Source organism: Falco peregrinus, chromosome Z (assembly GCF_023634155.1).
Source record: "Falco peregrinus isolate bFalPer1 chromosome Z, bFalPer1.pri, whole genome shotgun sequence".
Lineage (NCBI taxonomy): Eukaryota > Metazoa > Chordata > Aves > Falconiformes > Falconidae > Falco > Falco peregrinus.
Genome location: NC_073739.1, coordinates 48,505,102 through 48,528,060, shown reverse-complemented (window position 1 = coordinate 48,528,060; position 22,959 = coordinate 48,505,102). Strand labels below are relative to the sequence as shown.

Sequence of the window (22,959 nt, the reverse complement as noted above, 5' to 3'; positions counted from 1 at the left end):
GAGAAACGATTTCAGAAAGAGAAAGGACCCAAAAGGGGCTGCTTTCTCACCTCTACAGTTGGCAGTGGAAAACTTGACTCCTGCTAGTATAACCAACAAAACCCCAGACCATTAACAGGACAGAAACACTTCATCAAAACTAATTTTCTTGCTTGTGACCCTGGTGGTGTAGTGCTGGCTGCCTAGGGAGCGTCACCACTCAGAAAGGCCAAGGCCACCCTAAAGTCAGCAGTGCCCAAAACATTACTGCACTGTGGCACCTCAGTTCTGCAACAGGCACTACTGCCCTAGGGCTGTTTCTACCACCCACATCCCACACTTCAGAAAAGATAGGTACCTACACCTTACTTTAAAAATACAGTGTGGAAGGCTCACTATTGCCTTTTCAAACAATATCAGAAAAAGTAGGGGAGTCAGTTGTGCCTTACCACCCAAAACTTTTACATGATGAGTAAAAGTCCACATAAAGTGAGCACTGAATGTGAGACAGCTGTATATAATTGTGTAAAAGTTGAGCACTCTCATCACCAGAATCTGAAGAGCTTGTAAAAGCCACTGGATTTTGTTAAATATTAGTCTGAGAGGTAAATCTTGAGAACTAGCTTGGGGAAAAAAGTAGAGGAATGTGGGTTAGATGGAAAGCAGTACTCTGCTGCTCCACCTGGGTCTGGTATTTCTGTGCAAGCCTGGAAGCAAAACTATGGCATCTGAAGATCTCTGTTTAAAAGTCAAGCTGCCTCAGAGTTTAAGTACCCTCAAGCAGGCAGATATTTTGAGTCTGGTATACTGATCTGGGGATTGAAATTCCACCTGCAGTCTCCTGTAGCTCCCACATTCTGTCGAGGGTCTGGACCAAAGTACTCAAGACTGAGAGGAAAGAATGAAAAACTTTTATGAAGTCCTCAGACCTTGGGATTGCATAATCCTCTCTTTGTACACCTTCTAGCACAACAAATTTATTCATGTCTGGAGTTCTTCTGAAATACAGCATGGTGAACATTTGCCAACACAGCTGGTTTTGTGCAGCCTCTAAAAAGTATAATCTGACTTCTTTTTCATTACATATGTTTTCTATTTTTAAACATATTGATGGATATGTTGTCCCTTTGCTGATAATTAAAGGTAGCACAGTTTTAGCCACCTTCTTCCCAGCACAATTAGCAAGGGTTGCCTAATGAATCTTAGTGGATAGCCATGATTTAAGAGTATTTAATTTACACTGTATTTCCATGCCATCACTTTTGGTTTATTACTGTGTACACACACGCAAAACCAAGAGACTCAGTGGTGAAAATCACCATAATCATTGCTTTGTAGTCAATAAATTACTGACAGGCACTGAAATAAATTAAGAATAGTATCCATTTCACTGCACTAAGAATTGCATATACAAAGTATCAGCCTTCGGGTATGTCAGCAATAGCCCTAAACTGAAACAACAATGCTTGATACTCAAGGTGAATTAACTAGAAGTTACCACTACTGGAGTAACATTAACACAGAAGCAACCTGAAAGTTTTTGAGATAATAAAAGCAGGTGAGTTGTAACACAAACCCAGGTTTTTATCAAAACAAAACATGGTACAAGGACAGTGATGATGCTCATGTTCCAAACTTACTTAAAACACAATCATCTTGAGTATGTTGATATGCAAGATCCAGATATGCACAGCTCTACATTCACACACACCACAGCTGTGGAAAGTCTGCAGAATAAGGCACCAATCTCCCTATGCACTATGAAACACTGCTTTAAAGTATCTTGTGTTGACAGTGAGAGAAAGGGTATTCTATAGATAAAGTTGCAGTTACTACGTCTGTGAATTCAACATGAAGCAGCCCTGAAAAAGAATCATTCAGGTGTTCACACCAACTACAAACTCAGACCTTTTGCAGATTCATTTTTCCTGTATGCGTGCAGGTTGTGTTTTTCCTTAAACACACACATGTTAGATCACACAGTATAACAGCAACTGTGTGCGTGCCTGCAGTCTTAATACAGCCACCAAGAAGAGAAGTTCCTAAAAATACTGTTAACAGCCTTTCCACTAGAATGCAAATACTGCCATTAAATACAACATGGCAACACTTGGAATCAGTATAGAGCTTAAAATATCACACACAAGCTATTCAAGTTTCTTAACACAACAAAATTTGCAATAAAATAATGTCAAGCTATGTCTTGTTGGTAAAAATAGCTCATTTTCCAAATGCAGTTCTCTGTAAATGTAGAAAAACTGTAACTGTCTTGTATATACCATAAGCTATTTATCTAAAATGGTACTGTTACTGAAACAGATGTCATTGCACAATATCCCCTGTGCCACCCACATTCTGTTCTCCCAGTTGCCAAACAGAACTGTTTTGAGTTATTTACTGAGCGATCAGATTCTGCAATGATCTCCATGGTACATTAAAGAAAAAAAGTACTTAAAAATTTAAATGTAATTTCACAAGACGTTTCATCATGATGTAATACATTCAACATGCCTTCACCAGTACAGACTGTGAAGAAAAGACTAAAAACTTAGCAGAAGGTCAAGTCAGTCTTATTTCTAAGAACTTTGTACATAATTTTTTTTGCATTTTCCTCTTCCTGCCCATTATACTCAACTTCAAGCTTCTGCTTTTAAACATCTTCATTCAACCAAGGAAGATGCAGAATTAGTATAAAAGTTTCTTTCCCAGTCCTAAAAAAAATCTGTTCTTTGTAGGATAACTACATAAAACCTAACAATCATGCCACAGAATGTTAGGCTGGAAGGGACTTTCGGACGTATCTGCTGGTGGGATCACACTACCTACAGTAACGTCCATTCAAGACAGCCCATAGGGCTGGCTCAGTGTCACTTGTCAGTGACCCATCTTGGTCTGCATATGCCATATGCCACCATACATTGTAGAACTTAGCCATCTGTTTTTTATTCTGTCTTTTCATGATGTCTTGCTTTTTCATCTTTCCTCCCTTTTTCCATCATTGTCACAGTGATGTCTGGAATTTATCAGTATCAGATCACAGTCAGGCTTCCTTGATGGTGAGACAGGGCATGAGACTATCCACAGCTGAAACAGGACCTTGCCAACACACCCTGTGAACTCTAAAGGCAAAAAACTTGTAGTCTGTTCTCATTCGTGTCACAAAACTGTCACCAAAATTCAAGTTATCAGATTTGCTCAGCCTGTACCCTTTAAGAACCCAGACTGTATTTGTTTGAAAGCTTATGAAGGAAAATGGTGGGCACAATGAAATTTGTATCGAGAATTCTGTCTGCATTCACATTTGTACAAGTAACTGACACCCTAAAGAAAATAAGATCAGAAAATGTAGTTAAGTTTGAATATTCAGTTTTCTAGTCCAATGAAATGCTTTCATTCTTAAAAACGGGTAAGAGAGGAAGATCCAAAAGACATCTAGAGATATGTATGCATTCTAGCAACCCAGTGTATACAACTAGAGTGAATGACAGCTAAGCAGAAAAATAATTTCTTATCGAATAACTTTTTCTCATGGGAAATACTGTTCCTCTTGAGAATGCAGAACTTCCTTCAACCTTTCAAGATGACTGCTAATAAAAGTAGTGAAATTAACATTAAAATACATTTTAGTATCTTAAGAGGTTTTTAATCTGATTAGATTTTTACTCTTTGATACTTGTTTGCTAATAAGCCACCTAACCCTTCAACTATCCCGCTTTATGATGCCTTATTTAGACCTCTCCACTTTGTTGAGCTGCTTTCAGATTACTCACGAAGTCTTAAAGATAAATACAGCAGGCATGTTTTTCTAGCAGAACACTTGCCAGTTTGGCAACAGCAGAATCAACAGATAGGCAGAAGGAGTATCAGTTAGAGGGAAGAAAATAATTTTCTACACACTTCTGAAAAAGGTCTTTCAAGACACTCTTATCACACCAATTCCAGAGAGCTGCCTAGCAGTTCTCTGCCTTGGGGTGGGGGTGGGGGAGGAGCGGGAAGAGGGGAAAAATTTCCATTAGCAACAACTGAGATCACAAATTCTGCATTTGATATACTAATTCGATTATACACAATTTTATTTTGCATTGACATAGCACGATCTTGATGACTAGAAGCAATCTAGGCTGACAGCTAACATTGTAGAAATTAGGCACACTTTGGCACCAAAAGCCATTACTATCGCTTCTGCAATAGTTATAATCCCCACCGGTCAGGAAATAAGCACCCATGTGCACTGGATTCACTACTAGGCACCGGATCTCACACTACAAAAACATTTCATCCTTCACTTTAGGCAATAACTTTCAAGCTGAAAATCCTATTTCAATCAGGCTTGGGACTACATGTCATGGGGGGGGGAAGGGGCAGTTGGGTTTTTGTTTGTTTGTTTTAGGGTTTCTGTTTGGTTGTTGGGTTTTTTGTTATTTAAGAAGCAACAAAAACAATTATTTAACACCAGTCAGTAAATTAACACAACTTCAGCGAGATTCTTTCCAAAGAACATAATCTGTGACATTCCTACTATCAGAAAATCAGTTAATTCATCCTGCTAAATGATTGTTCAACTGAACAGTAAAGTATTTATTATGAATTATAAGTTCAAAGTGTTACCTGATTATTCAAAAACAGTTTTTCACAGCATTGGCTTATCGAAGAAATACATGGTCTGATACCTTCAGAAGTTATTTTCTCCAGGAAGCAGAAAATACATATTAGCTAAACTGCAACAAAATTAGAGTATCTCTTTCATCCCCCTCTACCCCCAATAATTTACAAATTCATTATTTTATAATTTTAATTAACTTCAAGTTAATTCAGGAAAAATATATTCATGCAACATATGATACACAGCTTGTGTTTTTAGGAAAAGTAGCCAGTTTTCTGATTTTTAAATCCCTGTCTGAATTCTGCACATCTATAGTATGAATAAACTTGAAGGAAAAGTAATTAATACATCAAACAATAAATGAGTGTTCCTAAAGGTGTCTTTTAAAACTCAAGTCAATTTAGAGTACTTTAAACATTTACTATGTTCAATATGACTCACAAATAATTTATTCTTCTATCCAGTTGAAAATAATTGAGCACTTACCCTGGTTGTGTGTGTGTATATATATATATATATATACATACTCTACTTTACCCTACAGCCTGGACAACCCAAGGCAGTTGCTTTTCACATTGACCATTGTTTAAGACCAGTTATAGATTCAGATCTTCAAATCCAGTTTATGAATAGATGAAGGTGCATTAAATGATTGTTTCATATACCATAGTCTCTTCCTATCACTACACACATTTAGCACAAACTGTCAATTACAATGCACTGTGAAATATTCCTTTATTTAGAGACCAACTAACGTAGTTAAAAAAGCCCTTAATTCACTAGTGCAACTACTTTGTTAGCATTGACCTTCTCTTCATTCACGTGCCAAAATCCCAATTATGCATTTTGAGAAAGATGAAGATGAGCATGCAGATTTTGGACAAGGAATAGAACAAAAAGGAAAATACAAAAGAGTGAGTAAGCGCATAGGTGTTAAGCTTGGCCAGAAAAGTAAAAAAACCTGAGAATTTTCTGGTTTTATTTTTGGTAGACTTTTTTGTGATTTGTTCTAAAACTGAAAACACATGTCCACACTGTTAAAGTATCAATCTCTCTCTTCAGTTAGGCATCAGTTCTCTGTAAATCCCAGGCAAGTAGCCCCTCTCTATAGTTACATGTGCTGCGTCTCTCTATCCTCCTGTTTATATGCCTGCACACTTAGAACAGTGGATTGTGTCTCTTCTGAACTACTCCTACAGGGCTATTAAATGAAAGAAACAAAACAGTGAATACTTCCCTCGTACTCTGAATAATTACTGGATAATAAAAACTTTTCTGATGAATAACCCTATTGTCGTATAAAGCCAGAAATTTCAATTTCAGTATTAAACATCCAATTAATACACTGCTACATACACAAGTCTTTATGGGTTCAGCTTCGTAAGTCCCTTAAATATAGCCTGCTTTAGTAAGAGAGCTGTTTAAAAGTTGGTAGTAACTGCTGAAGACCCACCAAGCCCTATGTGCAGAAACTCGCCTTCTCTACTTATGGCCAGGTATTAGGCCAAAAGTTGGGTTGCTTAGTTGCAAATACTGTGAATGGGAAACCATCCTGCTTAAACAGAGGACCTCTGCTTTTTCCTATTGTGGTCATTGTTTCTCTACAGATTTCTCTCATGCAACTGCCACTAATTGCAACTGGAAGTTAATACTGTATATCAGCATCAGTAGATGAAAAACATGTATAAAAATACCTTCGTATACTGTTCTGAGTGGTTTGCTCTTTTGAGGAAGAAAGTGCACTAAAAGTCTTTAAAAAGCCAAATGTTGTTACAAGATCCTCCCCAGATATTGTTACTGCTTAATCCAAAAACTTATGGAAAAAACAGCAGCTATATCTCAGGCCTCATTAATGTGCCAAAATGCTGAGTAAAGGTTTCTATCTTTTTGCTGGCATTTTTCCTTGCTTCCTGTGTGATTAGGATCATTCTGGAGTTAAAAGCTATTGATTTACAAGAATGCTACCTCATGTTTTATATTTTCGATCCTACCAGACTGATTAAACAAAAAGACGTTTTAGCAAAACATGGAACTTTTTTTATATTGCTTACTGTACTACACTAGGATCCTTATGATATAGGAGGGCTCAGCACTTACAAGGAGATTATTACACATACACTAATTAAAAATTGACCAACCTTTCCTTCAGCGTCTGCTGTTGTTACCTTCTCAACCTTGTTTCTGTTCAAAAATTTCTTCACCCATTCTTCTACTTGAACATTGAACTTCATGAAAGTCACATAGCAAAAATACGCTGTCAGGAGTACTAAGCTTTCCCACCACATGATGAAGTTATCCAGAAAAAAGATGATTAGCAAGATCAAATCAACAATGTAAAAGGACACATCTCGAAAAAGTGGCCACCAAGTAAGGTTCAAAATCTCTCTAGAAAATAAAGCACACATTCCAATAACAAACAGGATATTGAACACGGCAGATCCCACTATTGTACCAATGCCAACATTGCTGTGGGATATAAACACTCCTATTAAAGATGTGAAGAGTTCTGGGGCTGACCCACCAGCAGCCATGAAGGTTGCCCCTGCCACATCATCAGATATGGCCAGTTTTTCAGTGATGACAGTCAAGGAAGGAACAAAGAACTCATCGCAGACTATGGCTAAGGCTATAAACATGTAAATCATTCCAATTATATGGAGGATCACGGCTCCCTTTCTTCTTTCCTCAAGAGAGAAAAGGTCCTCTGGGTACTCTCCCTTGACATGATCATCTGTTGCATTTTTGTGCTCAGCTTCGTATTTCATAGTATGTGGGTCTGGAGTGCCATCTTCATTCTGTTCCGTGAAATCCAACAGAGTTCTTTGGTGCCCATGTACCAGCTTTTGGCTACCTAGGCTGCTGACCAATGCCACGCTATGTGGTTCCATCTTGAAAAAGGCACTAATTGAAAGAGAGAAAGTACTAATGGCCACTACACTGACAACAAGCCCTATAATTCGTATCAGTCTCATTTTTTTCCTAACATTCTGGTGCCGTCTGCAACCGAAGAGTGATTCCTCCAAACACCACTCTTCCAAGACACTAGCAACAGTTTTTTTCTGAAGAGCCATTTTGTGTTCTGTGTGAGATGCTGAGGGACTCAGATGGATTGTTCCTTCATACTTTTCTCCAGCTTTGAAGATAGAAGTGCTTTAAGAGTTTTCCCAGAATCAAGTACTTTTATTCTTCATAGTAAGTATTTTCTTCATTCATCTTAAAAGGACAAACAGGTATTATTAATATTAGTGAAACAGCCTGTGATTAGAACCTTCCAAATAGCATTTTACAGAACAAGTTAAATCTAGAATTTAAATCAGAATATTACCAACTCTAACACAAAACCCTGTCACATCCCATCAGCCACAGCAATGACATGTTTGTTTCAGCAGTAACCCTGCAGATAATAGTCTACCAATACTCAGATTATTTTACGCCTCTCACATGTCTCTGACCCACTGCTCTCCTCAGTTGCTGACATAAAGTCCCAGTGGAAGGTAAAAACTGTCCCCAAGTGTTGTGTGAAAATGAAGAAACTACTATTTCAATGGATACACCAAAGATCGTTACTATTACCTTCTGTAATTACTTTCCACCACGGTCATGTAATTTTCAAATCCCAAATGCAGGGGCAATAATATATGAAAAAGCAATCAAAGTGCTAACAAGAGTCTCATCAGACCTTTAGGCAGCTGAGGCAGTATTAATTGAAACATTACACATGCACAGAGCAACAGCCATTGATATGTACGTAAAACAATACACTGTTGGAACAGAATCGAAATGAAGATCTAACACATCCACAGTTTCTTTACCTCCTCTGCAAAATTGACTCAAGTTTACACAGAGAACTCAGTGTGCTTCTGATTAGACCTAGGACATCAGCTTGGACTAGCTAGGACAAAATTCTAATTTGCTTCAGGCTTTGTTTTGGTTTATGTCATGTATTCAGTTATAAATGTAGGAAGGTACTAAGAATACCTATGTGTTGCGTATCTTTTAAAAGTGCTCCTTTTACAGACCCTTAAGAAAACAGTTTAAATTTACACACAAGTTGGTTATGAAACAAATGAAACATTGGGAAATTAAGCTATGTGAGAAGAACTATGCATGTATGCCAGAGCTGAGCACATTAGATCAACAGCACTTCTAAAACAAGAAAAAAGCCCACTATGTAATAACAGGTGCTTTGGTTACTGAATTTGAAGAATATAAGTGATATAGAAATTAGTTACATATGCACTGTGGATAATGTTTCATGTCATATGACACAAAATATAGGACACTTTTAAAGTAAAATTGATTATTAGTCCTTACTATTACAGTCAAAAAATACTTAGTTTGTAGTAATAGCTGAGTACCAAACAATCCATTTACCAGCAGAATACTGATTGTACACATAACTATATTCTTAAATAGAGAATGGCAACTATTTACATAAAAGTTATTGTCATGTGCAGTTTCTCCTGATTTTTGCCAACAGCTTCTGTACTAAGAAGGTGTCACAGAGACATACTCCCTCTGCAAGATGCAGCACCACAGTGGAGGTATTTTATTTTCTACCTTACAGTCACTGCTCACCGGACTGCCATAAACACATCAAGCAGGAAAGATACCGGAAAGGCACGGTGCGGAACTAGAGGCGGATGGGCCGGTCACCCCGAAACCGTTACAAATCACGGGAACGGCACGAGCGCCCGGGCCGCCCTCTGCCCCGAAACTCCCGCAGCAGCGCCGGGCCAGACCGCTCCCGCCCGCCGCGCCGCACGGCGCCGCACCGCGCCGCGCCGCACCGCCTCCCCTGCCCGCCCGCCGCGGACCCCGTCCCCCGGCGGAGCGGAGCGGGGCGGGGCGCGGCGCAGCCCCGGCACCCCGTCCTCTCCACCCCCCCCGCGGAGGTGCGGCGGCGCCTCGCCTAACTCAGCCCAACGTCGCACCGCTCCGCTCCGCACCCCTCCGCACCGCACCAACTTTTTTCCTCTCTGCAGCGGGAGCGGGTCCAGCCCCTGAGGGTCCCCCATCCCCAACCGCGGACAGCCGCGGAGGGACCGCGGCCGGCTCGGCGCACGGGGCACCCCTTTGCAGCCGGGTGCCACGCACGGGGGCGGGCACTCGGGGAAGGGGGACTCCGCACCGCCGCCTCCCAACCCCCGCCCGCGAAAACCGGCGACGCTCACCCGGAGGCGCGTCGCGCTGCGCGCCGGACCGCGAGCGCTCGGCACGGGCACGGGCGAGGGAATGGGGACGGGAGGGGCGGCCACCGCCACGGCCCCACGCCGCGCCGCCTGCCGTGGGCGGTGGCACCCGCCCCGTCCCGCCCCTCGCAGGCGGGGCAGGCAGCGGCGCGGCCCCGCGCAGGGCGCCGCGGGGTCACCGCGCTCCCGCCGGCCGCTCGGTGCGCGGCAGGGCGCTGGGGGTGTGTCCCCTCTGTCCGGGGTTAGCTGGTGCAGATCCATCGAGGTAAAATTCTGACAAAGGTGGTAAGTCTCGAGGAGGGGGGTAGCCTTAAGAAGGAGAGGTCTTCTGGTCAAAATTTCCTTTATTCCGAATGTTTACCGAAGGGGAACTGGGAAATGAAGGAAAAGGATGTCACATTTTGGTTTTGATTTTGAGGAAGTCAGCGTGTCCACTCTAAAGTTATTAACCACCATGAATTTACCCATGAAGAGAAATTTCTTCAAACCACCTTTCTAAGTTGCCACAGAAAACAGTAAGGATGTGCTGAACACCCCAGGAAACAGGAAGTTCTTAGCCAGAACTGCCCCTTTTTGCTTTGGTCTCCATCTTTCAACATAAATATTTTCCCAATAAATTGTGCTTCATTAAGAAATTGCTTCATGGTTCAAATGCAACTGTTACAATGCAGCTCTTCCATAGCTAATTCTTCGTGCTACGTTCTGTAGATCCATCAGGTCAGCACTAGCAGGTGCCGATCTTTTGAAATGCCACTTACACTCCTACTCTGTGCCATTCGTTGTTAGAAAAACTCACGTGCCAATCTGTGGATAGACTGAAGTAATCTACCGTAGGTGGGCCAGCACCCCAGGAAGGCCCTCACTGGGTCTGGGCAGCTGGGGAAGACCTCCAAGTGGAAATCCCTGAAAAATGCAGAGCTCAGGTGAGAGCAGGGAGATTCAGATGAAATGGATGGGACAGTGCTTGAGATCTGGGAAGAATCTGGTAAAAAACTCACTAGCACTATTTCTTCTTTCAGTGTGTCCTGGTTTCGGCATTCACATTCCAAAAAAGTTTACTGCAAATGGTGAACTCTCAGTTTCTTTGGGCTAAAGAATAACTTCGGTTTTTATACCTTCTACTTTGTTTTGAACTGTTAGTGCTTGATGAAGAACACAAAAATGCAAAGTTTTTTATTAAGTGATAAACATGGACCTTGTAAGTATCTTCAAAATTATAATCAGGATATGACATGAAAAATAAGGATAGCCTGGGTAGGCCTGGGTTGCATAGTCTATTTGCATCTTCACGCCAGCTGTTTGCAGCATCTGGGCCATTTGAGTTGCCTCAGTGTTGATTTGAAACCCCTAAGTTCTTCTAAAGAGTTATAAAATGGCAAAACCAGATACACCGAAACACAATAGGTATCTTAAGAGACTATGTGGACATGCAAGGGATGCAAAAGGTTCAGAAGCTGTTTCCAAAATTTCAGCAGTTTCCAGTGAGAGCCATGGTTGCGTCAGACACACAAAGTGCCCTTCAAAGCCAGAGTTTGCACAGGTGGTTTACATTTATTTCACATTATACATTGAGAGGTTCTCGTTAGTGTCTGGCAGCTGATAGAGGGTGCCTGTTGATTACCCAGATTTGTATTGTTTAGGCTCAGGATGATGCAAAGAGGTGTGGAGATTGTTTTAACAATCTTTCTAGAGCCGCCACTTAGAAAAGAATTAGTTAAAATGCAGATTTACTGTCTGTATCTGTGCATGCAAGACAGATGAAAGTGGCTACATCTCAAATATCCTACCTGTGCCTGCTGTGCAGTGATTAAAGGTAAGTGGGCTTATGTGATTTCTTGTGCCTTGCAGTCTGTGAGAAGTCACCACTTGAGAAAGATACCTAAAAGATGCTTTCAGAGCTTCACAGTTGGCCAGAGGCAGGCAGGGAGGTGTGTGTAGTACCCCACCTTCTATCAATTTTTGAAAGACAAGTGTAAGCAGGTGATTTTTGCGAATGACCACAGGGAGAAAATGTAAAAAGTTCCCTATAATTATTTTATAATATCCCCCTATAATTACATTATCTAATAACCAAATGTCTATGTATCTCAATGATAATATCCGTTTCTCTGCACCTGAAATTATTTTTCTCCCAACTATAAGCATGTATTGCAAGTCGAGGACAATAAAACCTGTAACAAGAATGATGTGGCTCACAAATGGGTATCTCTACAATAACAAGCATTTTGAATCAGCCAACTTGTTCTCACGTACATGCTGCATAAAATGATGACAGGAACAAAAAAACCTTGGTTAAATTTGTATAAGGAGGATAACTAGTGATAAAATAAATTTCATATTCTTCTCACAAAATTAAACGTCAGAGCATATCCTGGTTAAATACAGAATAATTAGATTATTTGAACAGCCTTCGGCTTAGATCTGGTTCTATGTTTCTGTTCTTAAGTGGGGAGAGAAGAGGGCCGCTAAGTACTTGGATATTTGTACATACAGCTAGGTTTTCATTTCTATATATGCTTAATGTGTACTTTTTAATAGCTTATATGTAGTTTACTGCACTGTGTGTTATGAGCCCTCTGAAATTATAAGCCACTCTTCTTGACCACCTCCTATTTTCAGGAAGCTCCATGAAGTAGAACTTTTTTTTTTTTTTTTTTTTTTAACCAGTATTTACATTTGGCTCTTTTTCTGCTCTAAACCGACTTGGTAAAAACAAGCATAGAAGCGTCTTTTGTGAAGGAGAGGGAAAGAGAAGGGAGCCAAATGAAAAATCCTGCACAACATCTCTAAGCACCACAGCAGTACCTTATAAAGCTTGAAGATACAGTTGATGAGGAGGTTACCATGACTACAGAGGCGGCATATTTGAATGGAAATTGATGTTAAGCTTTTAAATGCTAATTGCAGCTGGGAAGAGGTGACATCTGAAGTATCAAAATTATTTCAACACTTTGCAGTGTATAACAAGTGAAAGACTGTGAAAGAGTCTTTCTATGACAACATAGAGTTAGATTAATACACAGTGGTTTTGGATGGGATGGAGTAAATTTTCTTCATAGTAGCTAGTATAGGAGTATATTGTGGATTTCTGCTAGAGACAGTGTTGGTAACGCAGAGATGTTTCAGCTGTTGCTGAGCAGGGCTTACCCTGACCCCAGGCCCTTTCTGGTCCTCACCCCACCCCACTGATGAGCAGGCGGGGGGTGCACGAGAAATTGGGAGGGGACACAGCCAGGACAGCTGGCCCCAGCTGACCAGAGGGATATTCCAGACCATATTATCTCATACTCAGCATATAAAGCTGGGGGAAGAATAAGGAAGGGGGCAATTTTTAGAGTGATGGCATTTTGTCTTCTCAAGTAACCATTACGAGTGATGGAGCCCGGCTTCCCTGGGGATGGCTGAGCACCTGCCTGCCCATGGGAAGTGGTGAGTGAATTCCTTGCTTTGCTTTGCTTGTGTGCACAGCTTTTGCTTTACTTGTTAAACTGGCTTTATCTCACCCATCAGTTTTCTCACTTTTACTTACTCTTCCAATCCTCTCCCCCATCCCACTGCGGGAGAGTGATAGAGTGTCTGTGTGGTCCTTAGTTGCTGGCTAGGGTTAAATAATGACAGTCCTCTTTGGTGCCCAACGTGGAGCTTGAAGGGTTCGAGATAACAACAGGTTTGATTGAAATGTGCTAGACTGAATTTATAGTTGTTAGTGCTGTTTAGCTATTGATGGGCAGGCTCCTGTGCTTGCTATGGGGCTTGCTTGCCCCACTCTATATTAAGTGCTTGAGTGGCTTCTTTTACTTTTGCTGTTTGCTGTACTGCTGCATCACTTATCATCTCACTGTGCTGTGCCTGGGATCATTTTGATAACAGCAATGGCGATGCACCTGAGCTGGCAGATGGCCAGGGCATCACAGCTGCTTCTGTGCTGCTGTACTGGACAGGCTGGAACCCCATTGTGAACTCAAGTCAAAGGGATTGTGACCTGTAGATGAGTCCACATGGGAACAGGACACCCCAGAGTGTCTGTGTTAGTGGTTATGTCCATGCCGCAGCAGGTATACCTCTGAAGGAATTGTGGTCCCAGGAAGTTTGTTGAAGGTACACCTTAGAGCATCAGTGGCTGTAAGTAAGTCCATGCTGCAGCAGTACACCTTGAGGTGATCCATGGCAATGCATGAAGTTGTTCTGCAGCACCTCAAAGCGCGTGGCCGTGAACAGGCCCATGAGAAAGCAGGTATACCCCTGAAGAGACTGCAGCCAGGGGTAAGGCCATGTTGGAGCAGGTTCACTCCTGGAGGGACTGTGGCTGTAGGTAAGGACCCTTTGCTTCTTCTTCCCCCAGCTTTATATGCTGATCATAACTTCATATGGTGTGAAGTATCCCTCTGGTCAGTTTGGGCCAGCTGTCCTGGCTGTGTTCCCTCTCACCTCCTTGTGTACCCCCAGCCTGCTCACTGGTGGGATGGGGTGAGGAGCAGAAAAAGCTTTTATTTGGGAAATAAAAGGTGAACATATACACAATGTTAGAGTCCTCACTAGAGTCAAAACTGTAAGTGAAAATGGAATATAGACCAGTATCACTGTGTAACTACTGCTATGCCACCAACATAAAATTAGACTTAGGGCTTTAGCTGCAAAAGATGCAACAGGTGAGCTTTACCTTCAACTGTAAGCATTGGCTTACTATTTAGCCTCAGAGATCATCTGTTTTTTCCTGTTTCATTTGCAGTGGGTTAAATTCTACTTGCTGACACATGCCTTTTAAAGCAGTCTTGATACCATTACCATATGCCATGACCAGTTGAGGTGCAAATTTACATTTTTTAACATATGATTGATTTGAAAAGCTTTGTGAGTTTTTGAGGGGTTTTGTTTTTTAATATGTAAGATGAGAAATGTAGATGCTTGATCTGTGTTCTGTGTGGTTACAACGAGCACTGTAAACACCTTTATTAAGGAGGCTAAAGCTAACTGCTTTTCTGATTCCAGTTTCTACTAGTGAACACAGTGATAGGAAGCTATAAATTCAGTCTATTTGTAAAAGACAAAAGCTTTTTTAGCCATGTTTGTAGAGCACTAAATAACATGTCTTTCTAATGTAATGCCTAAAATACTAGTTAGACATATGGCACCTGTAAATGTTGTCACCAAAGCATACCAGTCTATTTAAAGGACAGCTTCCTTCAATGAAAGTACACCTCTTCTTTATCTAGGCTTGAGAGGTCCAAGTCAGAGTAAAGCCACCACAGCCTAACAGCTAGTGATAAAACAGAAGAAAATACTATATAGGATATCATTACTGAAATCCACTTAAAATTCTGGGTATATTATATCCAGCTGTTTATTTTTACTTACAGGGTAATAGCACTTTCCAAAAAACAGCAGGATGGAGCAACATGACTTTCTCTGTCCTATGCCTTTCTCTTTCAGACATGATAATTTCTTCCTCTGCACTCCTTGTACCTAAGTGCTGTCATGTAACTGCAGTGAGCTGCCCTGAAGTCAACGGGAGTGCTTATTTTGCTGTGATCTGTGGGCTTATTTGTAAGAACACTTGCAAGCTGGCAAGTCAGCAGCCTTAGGAACAATTGCTGGTTTGGTAGATGAGCTTCAACACCCTTGCCAATTTCCCAGCAGTTTCATATATCAAGTTGCTTGGAGCCTCAGCTTGAAACCCTCTGCTCCCTGTGACTGGCAACACTTAGGAGTGTGTCAGGGATGGAGGTCAAACTCGGTGTTAGCTGCAACTCAGATTTCTTACACATTGTCCAGGCAGAGCTGGAGCAAAATGTCTCCCACAGACCATACTCCTCTCACAAATTAAAGTGTCTTTATTACTATACCACCACACAGTAATTACCTTTTTCTTCATTTTTTTCTATCCTTATGTTCAGCCTTCTCATATTCCTTGCACCTGATGAATTGCAAGATACTTGTCTTTGTCTCTGCAGTAATCTAGTTTTCAAGTAATCCCCACCCTCGTTGAATCTTTCAGGGAGGTAATGTAAATTAAAAACTGTCCTCAGTGAGATGTGAAATGGTGAGAATTTCTGAAATAAGAGTTACAATCTGTTGATTAAGTAACTACGCACAGAGCTGGTGTGCAGACAAGGCAGAATGAAAGAAAGAAAGATGACAAAAACAGTTTAGGACTGAAGTAAATGCTAACCCGTTGTCATTTCCAGTTAAAGGAAAGTCATGGAGTCATTTCCCTTTTACATTGCTAGGTCCTTCTGTGCATAGTACCAATTAGCATTGCTCAGTTAAAAAGTCCTGCACACGTGCACTGTAAGTGCTTATACTATAGATTAGACATGCCCAGGTCAACAGATCAGAGACCCCATGTGTCAGCAGTTTCAAAATTTTCAGTGGTTGCAATAGAAACAAAAATCTTCAAAGAATAGCTGACATATTGGACTTCGTATTTGGTAGTGGTCATGGCACTGAGTCATGCTATATTGAATTTTAGAGTAAGATCAAAAGAGTGGTTTAAAGCAGCACCACAAAATTAGTCCAATCAACTGAAAAAAACCCAGACCTTTCAAACTAAGAGAATATGGAGCCAGAACATAAAAGAAAAGTTGGATCTGAAATAAATAGATGTTTTGAGAAGCTTTCAAAAGACAAGATACCCAGTTTTTTTCAAATGGAAGACACTCTATCACAAAATAAATAATTAAAGTATATGTAATCTTCCTGCATTCGTTAAGAGATTTTTACAGAAATTCATCCCAAAGCCTAGCCAAATTTCCCAAGCTTACAAATTGTCATTCTGTAGGATAAGCCTGATCACAGAAGAAGTGAAACAATCTTTTTGGTGTACAGCGGTAGCCCATTCTTAAGGATCAGACAAATGAAACAGACCAACATAGCAGTTCAAGAGAAGCTGCAAAGAATGATTTTATACCATTGGGATTTAAGAGAAAATACAATAATGGCATCTGAAATTAACTGTATCAGGTAGTTGTGTTTTTTTAAATCCAACTTGATTATGATGCAGTTTAATGCACAGGCAAAAATAAGAATAAACAAATGAGACATAATTTGGAAGGTGGCTTAAATATTCAAAAAGCTGAAATGCATCACCCATTAGACGTTCTAAAGGTCACTGTAACATGTTCATTACATTAAGAACAATTTAAGAAGACAGATTAAATTACTTGATCTGTTTGGGTTTTTTTTTTCCAGATATATGACCCGTAATGCTGAGAACCTCTGCTCTATGTCAGATCTAAAAGATGTTGACTTTTGCAGCTGTCTCCAGCTTGGACCACCAGCATCAGTTCCTGCAGAATCTGAACATTTCCCTCCAAATACCAAATGGCCAGTGCCACCTTGAATACAATCACCACTGGTCAGTATTTGATGCTGATAGTGCTGGAAAGCTGCTGCTCAAACTTGCTTTTCCATTGCTTTCAGACAGATTTGGACTGTCTGATTGACTGTTACTGACTTGTGACAGCTGGCTTTATCTCTTTGTGTTTAAGAGGCATGAAATTACATATAAATAATATTGTAAACTTCTTAGTGTGTGACAAATTGTATTCCATTTAGCTCTATTTTAATGCCAAGAATGAGTAACACTCTTCACTGGTTTCTGCAATCACTGGAAAAGAGCAGATCTAACAGTAAGTGGTATGCACCATGCCCCAGGTCAGAGAAGATTTAATATGTACACACAGAGTTAAAATTAATACTATACTATAAAGATGGTATAAAATACAGGTTGGCTTCTATTTAAACTTAGTACTCAAGATTTGTATTTTTCAGCACCAGCAAGAGGAATAAAACTAAAGACACTCTTGTGGTTTATGAAGACTTTATCACATACGTCCATGATCACTTCTGCACATGGAAGTCCATTTCATAAGAAACAGGTATGACATCAGTCATTATCAGGTATTGACTATGCAGTATTTCTTTTGGTGAATGAATAGTTTTAAAGTTGATAGTGGACTATAACAACCTTAGGTCCATCATTTTAGCTAAACTTGAAAAAAGTCTGAGGAGATGAAGGTGGGACTGATCAGTGCTATCACGGGAACTAAGGTTCAAGCCAGGATTACACCGCAGTGGGAGAAAGGAGAGTGCCTTTACAGACTTTTTGACAGTGGTGATGTTGCAGCTGATGCTTCTAGGTCAGGCTCTCAACAAAGTAAGAGAAAAGTGATTCACAAAACTAGCAGACAACATTTTGCACGCAAGCTCTGGTTCAGGTTTGAAATAGCAGCTTTTCTTAATATGGTCTGTATAAAGAGTTTGAGTCACAAATGCTCAGGGTTAAGAGCATCTGCTTGCTTGCATCAGGACATAGAAGTCTGCCTCTGCAGACTGCCTGTGGGGCAACAAGGCAGGCAAGAAAGGGAAGCGGTGCCTTCTGGTACTCTCCACCTTCCCGAGGGTCCCTCTAACATGTCCAGGTAACGAGGGTCCATGCAACTTGTTGCTCTCCCTGAACATGCAGAGCAAATGATTGCCAACCCTTTGCGGGTCTGCAGATGGTTCCAGTCATCTTGCTGTCATAGAGCAAGAGAAGAACCTAAAATTTGACAGAACTTCTTCAGATCTACCACGGCATGTTTTAAGATGAAAGCTGTATCTATTTCCTGAAGCTTTCTTGCACACAATTTTGGCATTTCTTTAGGAAAAAGGGGTTGGGAATCAGTGTGGTGATACACAGATATTTAAGAACAGTGTTACTGATTGTCATGCCTCTACTGGGCAGATGTCAAGCAGGCCAGCCTATGACAGTATGTTTTTTTTTCCAGCAATTAGTTTATTGTCAGATCTTGGAAGAACCGTGAATGAACAGAATACCACATTAAGTGGCAGTTTTGCATGATTTGGGGAAAAGAGTGGCTGCGTGCCAAGATTTCGTGTGCCTCAGCTCAAGTGAAAGACTGAAAATCCCTCTGGGCAGAAGAAAGGCAAATTGCAAATCTACTTTTTTTGGACAAATTCCTTCCTTTTGTCCTTTAAGGGGACATCCTCATTCATTCACGTGTGGCAAGAACCTGTAGGGTCAAGCAGTTCAACACTGGCATTCAGGCATAAAGCACTGGGTCTGTCATTACTTGTAGCTGCCCAGCATGTGGATAAGAGATATGTATGGCCTTTGCTAGCATGAGCATTGAGGCTTCATGGTTTGCATAAAAAATTACTTCTCCAAACCTTATCTTTTGCATACAGGCTGCTTGTTGTGTTCTACCAATGTGCAATGTACAGACGCACCAATGCAAAAAGGTTTGGTACTGGCAGAAGCATTGTTTAGCAAAGGCTGTACCTTACTACAGGAACATTTTGGGGAGGAATGCTAGGTGTGAGACCTAAGCTCGTGCTGGAGACATGCAGTGCTGAAAGTCACTTGGGTCACTGGTCACTGCAGGAGTTTATACAGTAAATAAAGAATTAAAGAGGTTTAGGTGCCTTCAGGATGAATCCGGCTCCATTTGTGTGGGCTTGCTGGCAAAACTTAAAAGCCAAATCTACTTTGGCAAATTTTTTACCTCTGTGAGTGATTTCTACCACCTCATAGAGGACTCAGGAGATATGTTTTGTTTTATTTCATCTGTGCCCTAGCTAGTCCAATAGTTCAAACTGGATGAATCGGTCATGGGATTTACCTAAATTGTCAAGGTTTTGTGGGGTGTCTGAAATCCTGCCAACCTAGTTGTAACTCATTTTTATCCCAGCTTGATGTTTTATTGTTAAACTGCTGATCAATACATTTTAAAAACCAAAGTTAAATATGTAGACATGTTACACTCTTTGTCATGGAGGCATGCTATACTTATCTTTAAAGTTCATTTCCCAAAACTTTATAACAGAAATCAATGTTTTATCTTAATAAATCAACACACTTCAGTGCCAAACAGTCTCTCTCTGCTCTCCAACAAAATTACATTTCACATAAATAAGCACAGCACACGTGCCATGAGTCTCAGAGGGGAGTAAAAGCAAGTAAAAGCAAGGAGAGAGATAACGACCAGGGTGCTTCCCCTTTCACAGCAGTGCCACATGCGTAGAATGAAATGGAGACTGAAGCAGGAAATGCCCCATAGAAACTGCAGCTGAGCTGCCAGGAGGTCTTGCACAGCTCATCTTGGGACAGCCTTGTCAGACAGAGCTTCTGGGGCAGTCATGAGGATCCACAGGAGGCTGAGCACCCCCAGCTTGGTGCAGCCCACAGGTGCATGCCCTGCAGCAGGGAGGCAGGAGGCAGAGAGGACCCCTGCTCCCCAGTTGCTCCTTGCCGGTGTGGAGGAGCTGCCTGGCCCATGGGTGTTGCATGGCATGTTGGAGGCCCCCTTATGTGGATGGACATGGCTCTTATGACCTGTCCTGCTGCTATGAAGTCCTGGAGGTGGGGCTGCATGTTTTCGAACACCAGTGATGACAGATTGTTCCAGGCCCCAAAGCTCTGGAAGAACACTTGCTTTTCTAATCAATAGTTCAACCGTTACAGTGGACGTCCGTGGGATTTCCTAATTTCTTTAAAGCTTCAGCTCCCAACATCATACCTGTTTTTCCAAAGCATATTGCTACTAAAACATTTTATAGCATGCACTGTCAAATGCATATAGTCAGTTAACTAATTAAGCTTTCTAAACCTTTTCATTTGATCTCTAAGTATCTCATTCAGTTGCTGGCACTTTCAGGAGGTGAGCTACATTGATAGGGGTGTTGCTGAATTTGGGCTTTCCCATGGGCAATATCTTCATGTCTCTCCCATCTCTTCATGTCTCCTTTCCCTCTTCCTTCTGAAAGCAAGGGTATCAGCTATTCTATTGATCAGTCTGTGAAGCTCCTATGGTTTCCAACCACTAATTTCCATCATAAATATATAAACATGTGACAGCTCCTGTAACTCCAAATACAGGAGTTTTGTTTTTTCTTGGGTGCAGCTTTGTCCATTTTTCATAATGCTGTGAATTCCCACTTTCAAACTGCTGTCACCAAGTAACTCTGTAGTGGCAAACCATGATTTAGTGATGCTATCTTACCATTTGACAGTCCACACTATCTTCAAAGTCTGACATCAAATGCCATTTTAGGTGGCTGCTTTATTATTTTTTATTTCATTTTCCACTAACCTGTTGAATTATTTTCAGCGGGGTCTGACAATTACAAAATCTACCTTCTGTGGCAGTTACCTAAGCTGGTGACTATTATACAACATCCTGCTGTCAGGCATCATCAGTTGTATAGTATCTGGCAAGAAAGGCTTTGATAAACAATCATGTATAGTCTGTTATCTGTTTTCTAGCAAAGCAGTATTTGAGATGTTAAAATAATAGTGCAATTCCCAGTCAATAGAACACAAATTCTGTAAAGAGGCCAATTTTTTTCTGATCAATTTAAACATTTTTGGTGTTGGCTTAGCCTGTGCCTTTGACACAGAGGACAAATTTTAATGTTTTTGTTGAAAACGGCGTAGTTGGATGAGACCTTTCACTTTAGTAATAGTCGTGCGACATCAGCTGTGTTTCGAGTCTTGCTTTTACAGAATAGAGGTTTCTTTCTGTGAATATGAAAAGAAAAAAAGACTGTATTTGCTAACTTAAAAGAGCAGAAAGTTTATTTTTTCCTCCTAGCCAACAAAACTGCATTGCTTTACATAGCACACAGGAAGGAATCAAGAAAGGGAAATGACATCTAGGAAATAATTTCAGAGACAATGTTTAACACAGAATGCATCTTCAGCTCCTGATTATGAAGGTGATTACTGCTTTGGCCCTCTTAAAAATATTTGCCCTACATGTGTATGATGTTCCAGTGCTCATGTGCTTTTCTAGCTTCATGATTAAGAAAGCAAACTTTTGCCTATATGAGCATCACGGACAACAGGATGGTGACTGGGTATTCCTACCATTCACATAGTCATATACATTTAAAGGGAAAAACCAGAAAGAATATTTGTCAAGAATTCCATGAGACTTGTGGCATGAATTGGATACTATGAAATTTTAGCCACAAAATTACCTTGACAAGTTACAGCTCCATTTTCAGCCATGAGGATAGATCAAGAACCAATCATTCTAAGCAACTTAGGCTGCAGAATGATGTATTATTACATTAAACTACCGTCAGGCAGAAAATGGAATACGTTAGCTATGTAGCCTGCAAATCATGTTTTACAAAATGAGCATAGCAGGTCACCAAGACATTGTAAGGTTTGCTACTCAGTAACTATACTTTCCATTATCACACTAATTGCAGTAGTTGTATGATGCAATCTAATGGAGTAAGTGAATATTTCTGAGTGGTAGAAATTCTTTTATATAATGACATGGTGAATAAAGTAGCTTTGCACATTCTTATGACCTTTCAAAACCAGTGAAAAATAAATGTAAACATCTACATTGTTTACCATGCCAAAATTTCCGAGTAGTTACAAGTGACACAGGCAATCTTCAAGGAAAAGCTTTACATGCACTATAGCCAGAAAAAAATCAATTAACTGTTCTTTCTGATAGGGTGGGAATGCAAGGTAACTTCTCAGAGAGTGATGGGAAATTATTATAATGTGCTGATGAGTGCAATTATGTGGCTTTTTTATCTCACACAGTTGTATACTCTAAGGTTATCAATGACAAACTTGCTGATAAAATTGAAAATCTTAAATTTTATGGACTGATACTGATATCCTCACTGTCGTGGTTTAACCCTAGCTGGCAACCAAGCCCCACACAGCTACTGGTTCCCTCCCCTCACAGTGGGGTAGGGGAGAGAATCAGAAAGGTGAAAGTGAGAAAACTCTTGGGTTGAGGTAAGACAGTTTAATAGGGAAAGCAAAAGTTGCACATGTAAGCAAAGAAAAATAAGGAATTAATTCACCACTTCCCATGGGCAGGCAGGTGTTCAGCCATCCCCAGGAAAGCTGGGCTCCATCACGTGTAATGGTTACTTGGGAAGACAAATGCCATAATGCCAAATGTCCCCCCTTCCTCCTCCTTCCTCCATCTTTATATGCTGAGTATGACATAATACGATATGGAATATCCCCTTGCCCAGTTGGGGTCAGCTGTCCTGGCTGTGTCCCCTCCCAGTGTCCCATGCCCTTCCAGCCCTCTCACTGGAAACCGAAAAGTCCTTGACTTAGTACAAACATCACCCAGCAACAACTAAAAACATCCGTGTGCCATCAACATTGTTCTCACACCAAATCCCAAACACAGCACTGCA

The 22,959-nt window shown here is 40.9% G+C and overlaps 1 protein-coding gene and 1 long non-coding RNA gene across 6 annotated transcripts in view; one reads left to right on the top strand and one right to left on the bottom strand.

Moving 5' to 3' along the window:
* The window catches only part of SLC24A2 (solute carrier family 24 member 2), a 111,218-nt gene extending 101,319 nt beyond the window's left edge, over nt 1–9,899 (bottom strand). For 4 of the 5 annotated variants that reach the window (XM_055791188.1, XM_055791192.1, XM_055791191.1 and 1 more), the window contains exons 1-2: nt 9,757–9,899; nt 6,721–7,795 (exon numbers count right to left, since the gene is read on the bottom strand). In XM_055791188.1, coding sequence (XP_055647163.1) covers nt 6,721–7,653 — 933 coding nt within the window. In that variant the 5' untranslated portion in view covers nt 7,654–7,795; nt 9,757–9,899. Of the gene's footprint in view, nt 1–6,720; nt 7,796–9,546; nt 9,632–9,756 lie in introns of those variants that run through there. The other variant, XM_055791190.1, reaches the window with a different exon arrangement.
* Nucleotides 9,900–9,940: 41 nt separating this feature from the next.
* Nucleotides 9,941–20,355, top strand: LOC114013495 (uncharacterized). Its single transcript, XR_003556504.2, has 4 exons — nt 9,941–10,059; nt 16,963–17,128; nt 17,545–17,651; nt 19,783–20,355. It is a non-coding gene; the product is annotated as an uncharacterized LOC114013495 (long non-coding RNA).
* Nucleotides 20,356–22,959: the final 2,604 nt, after the last annotated feature.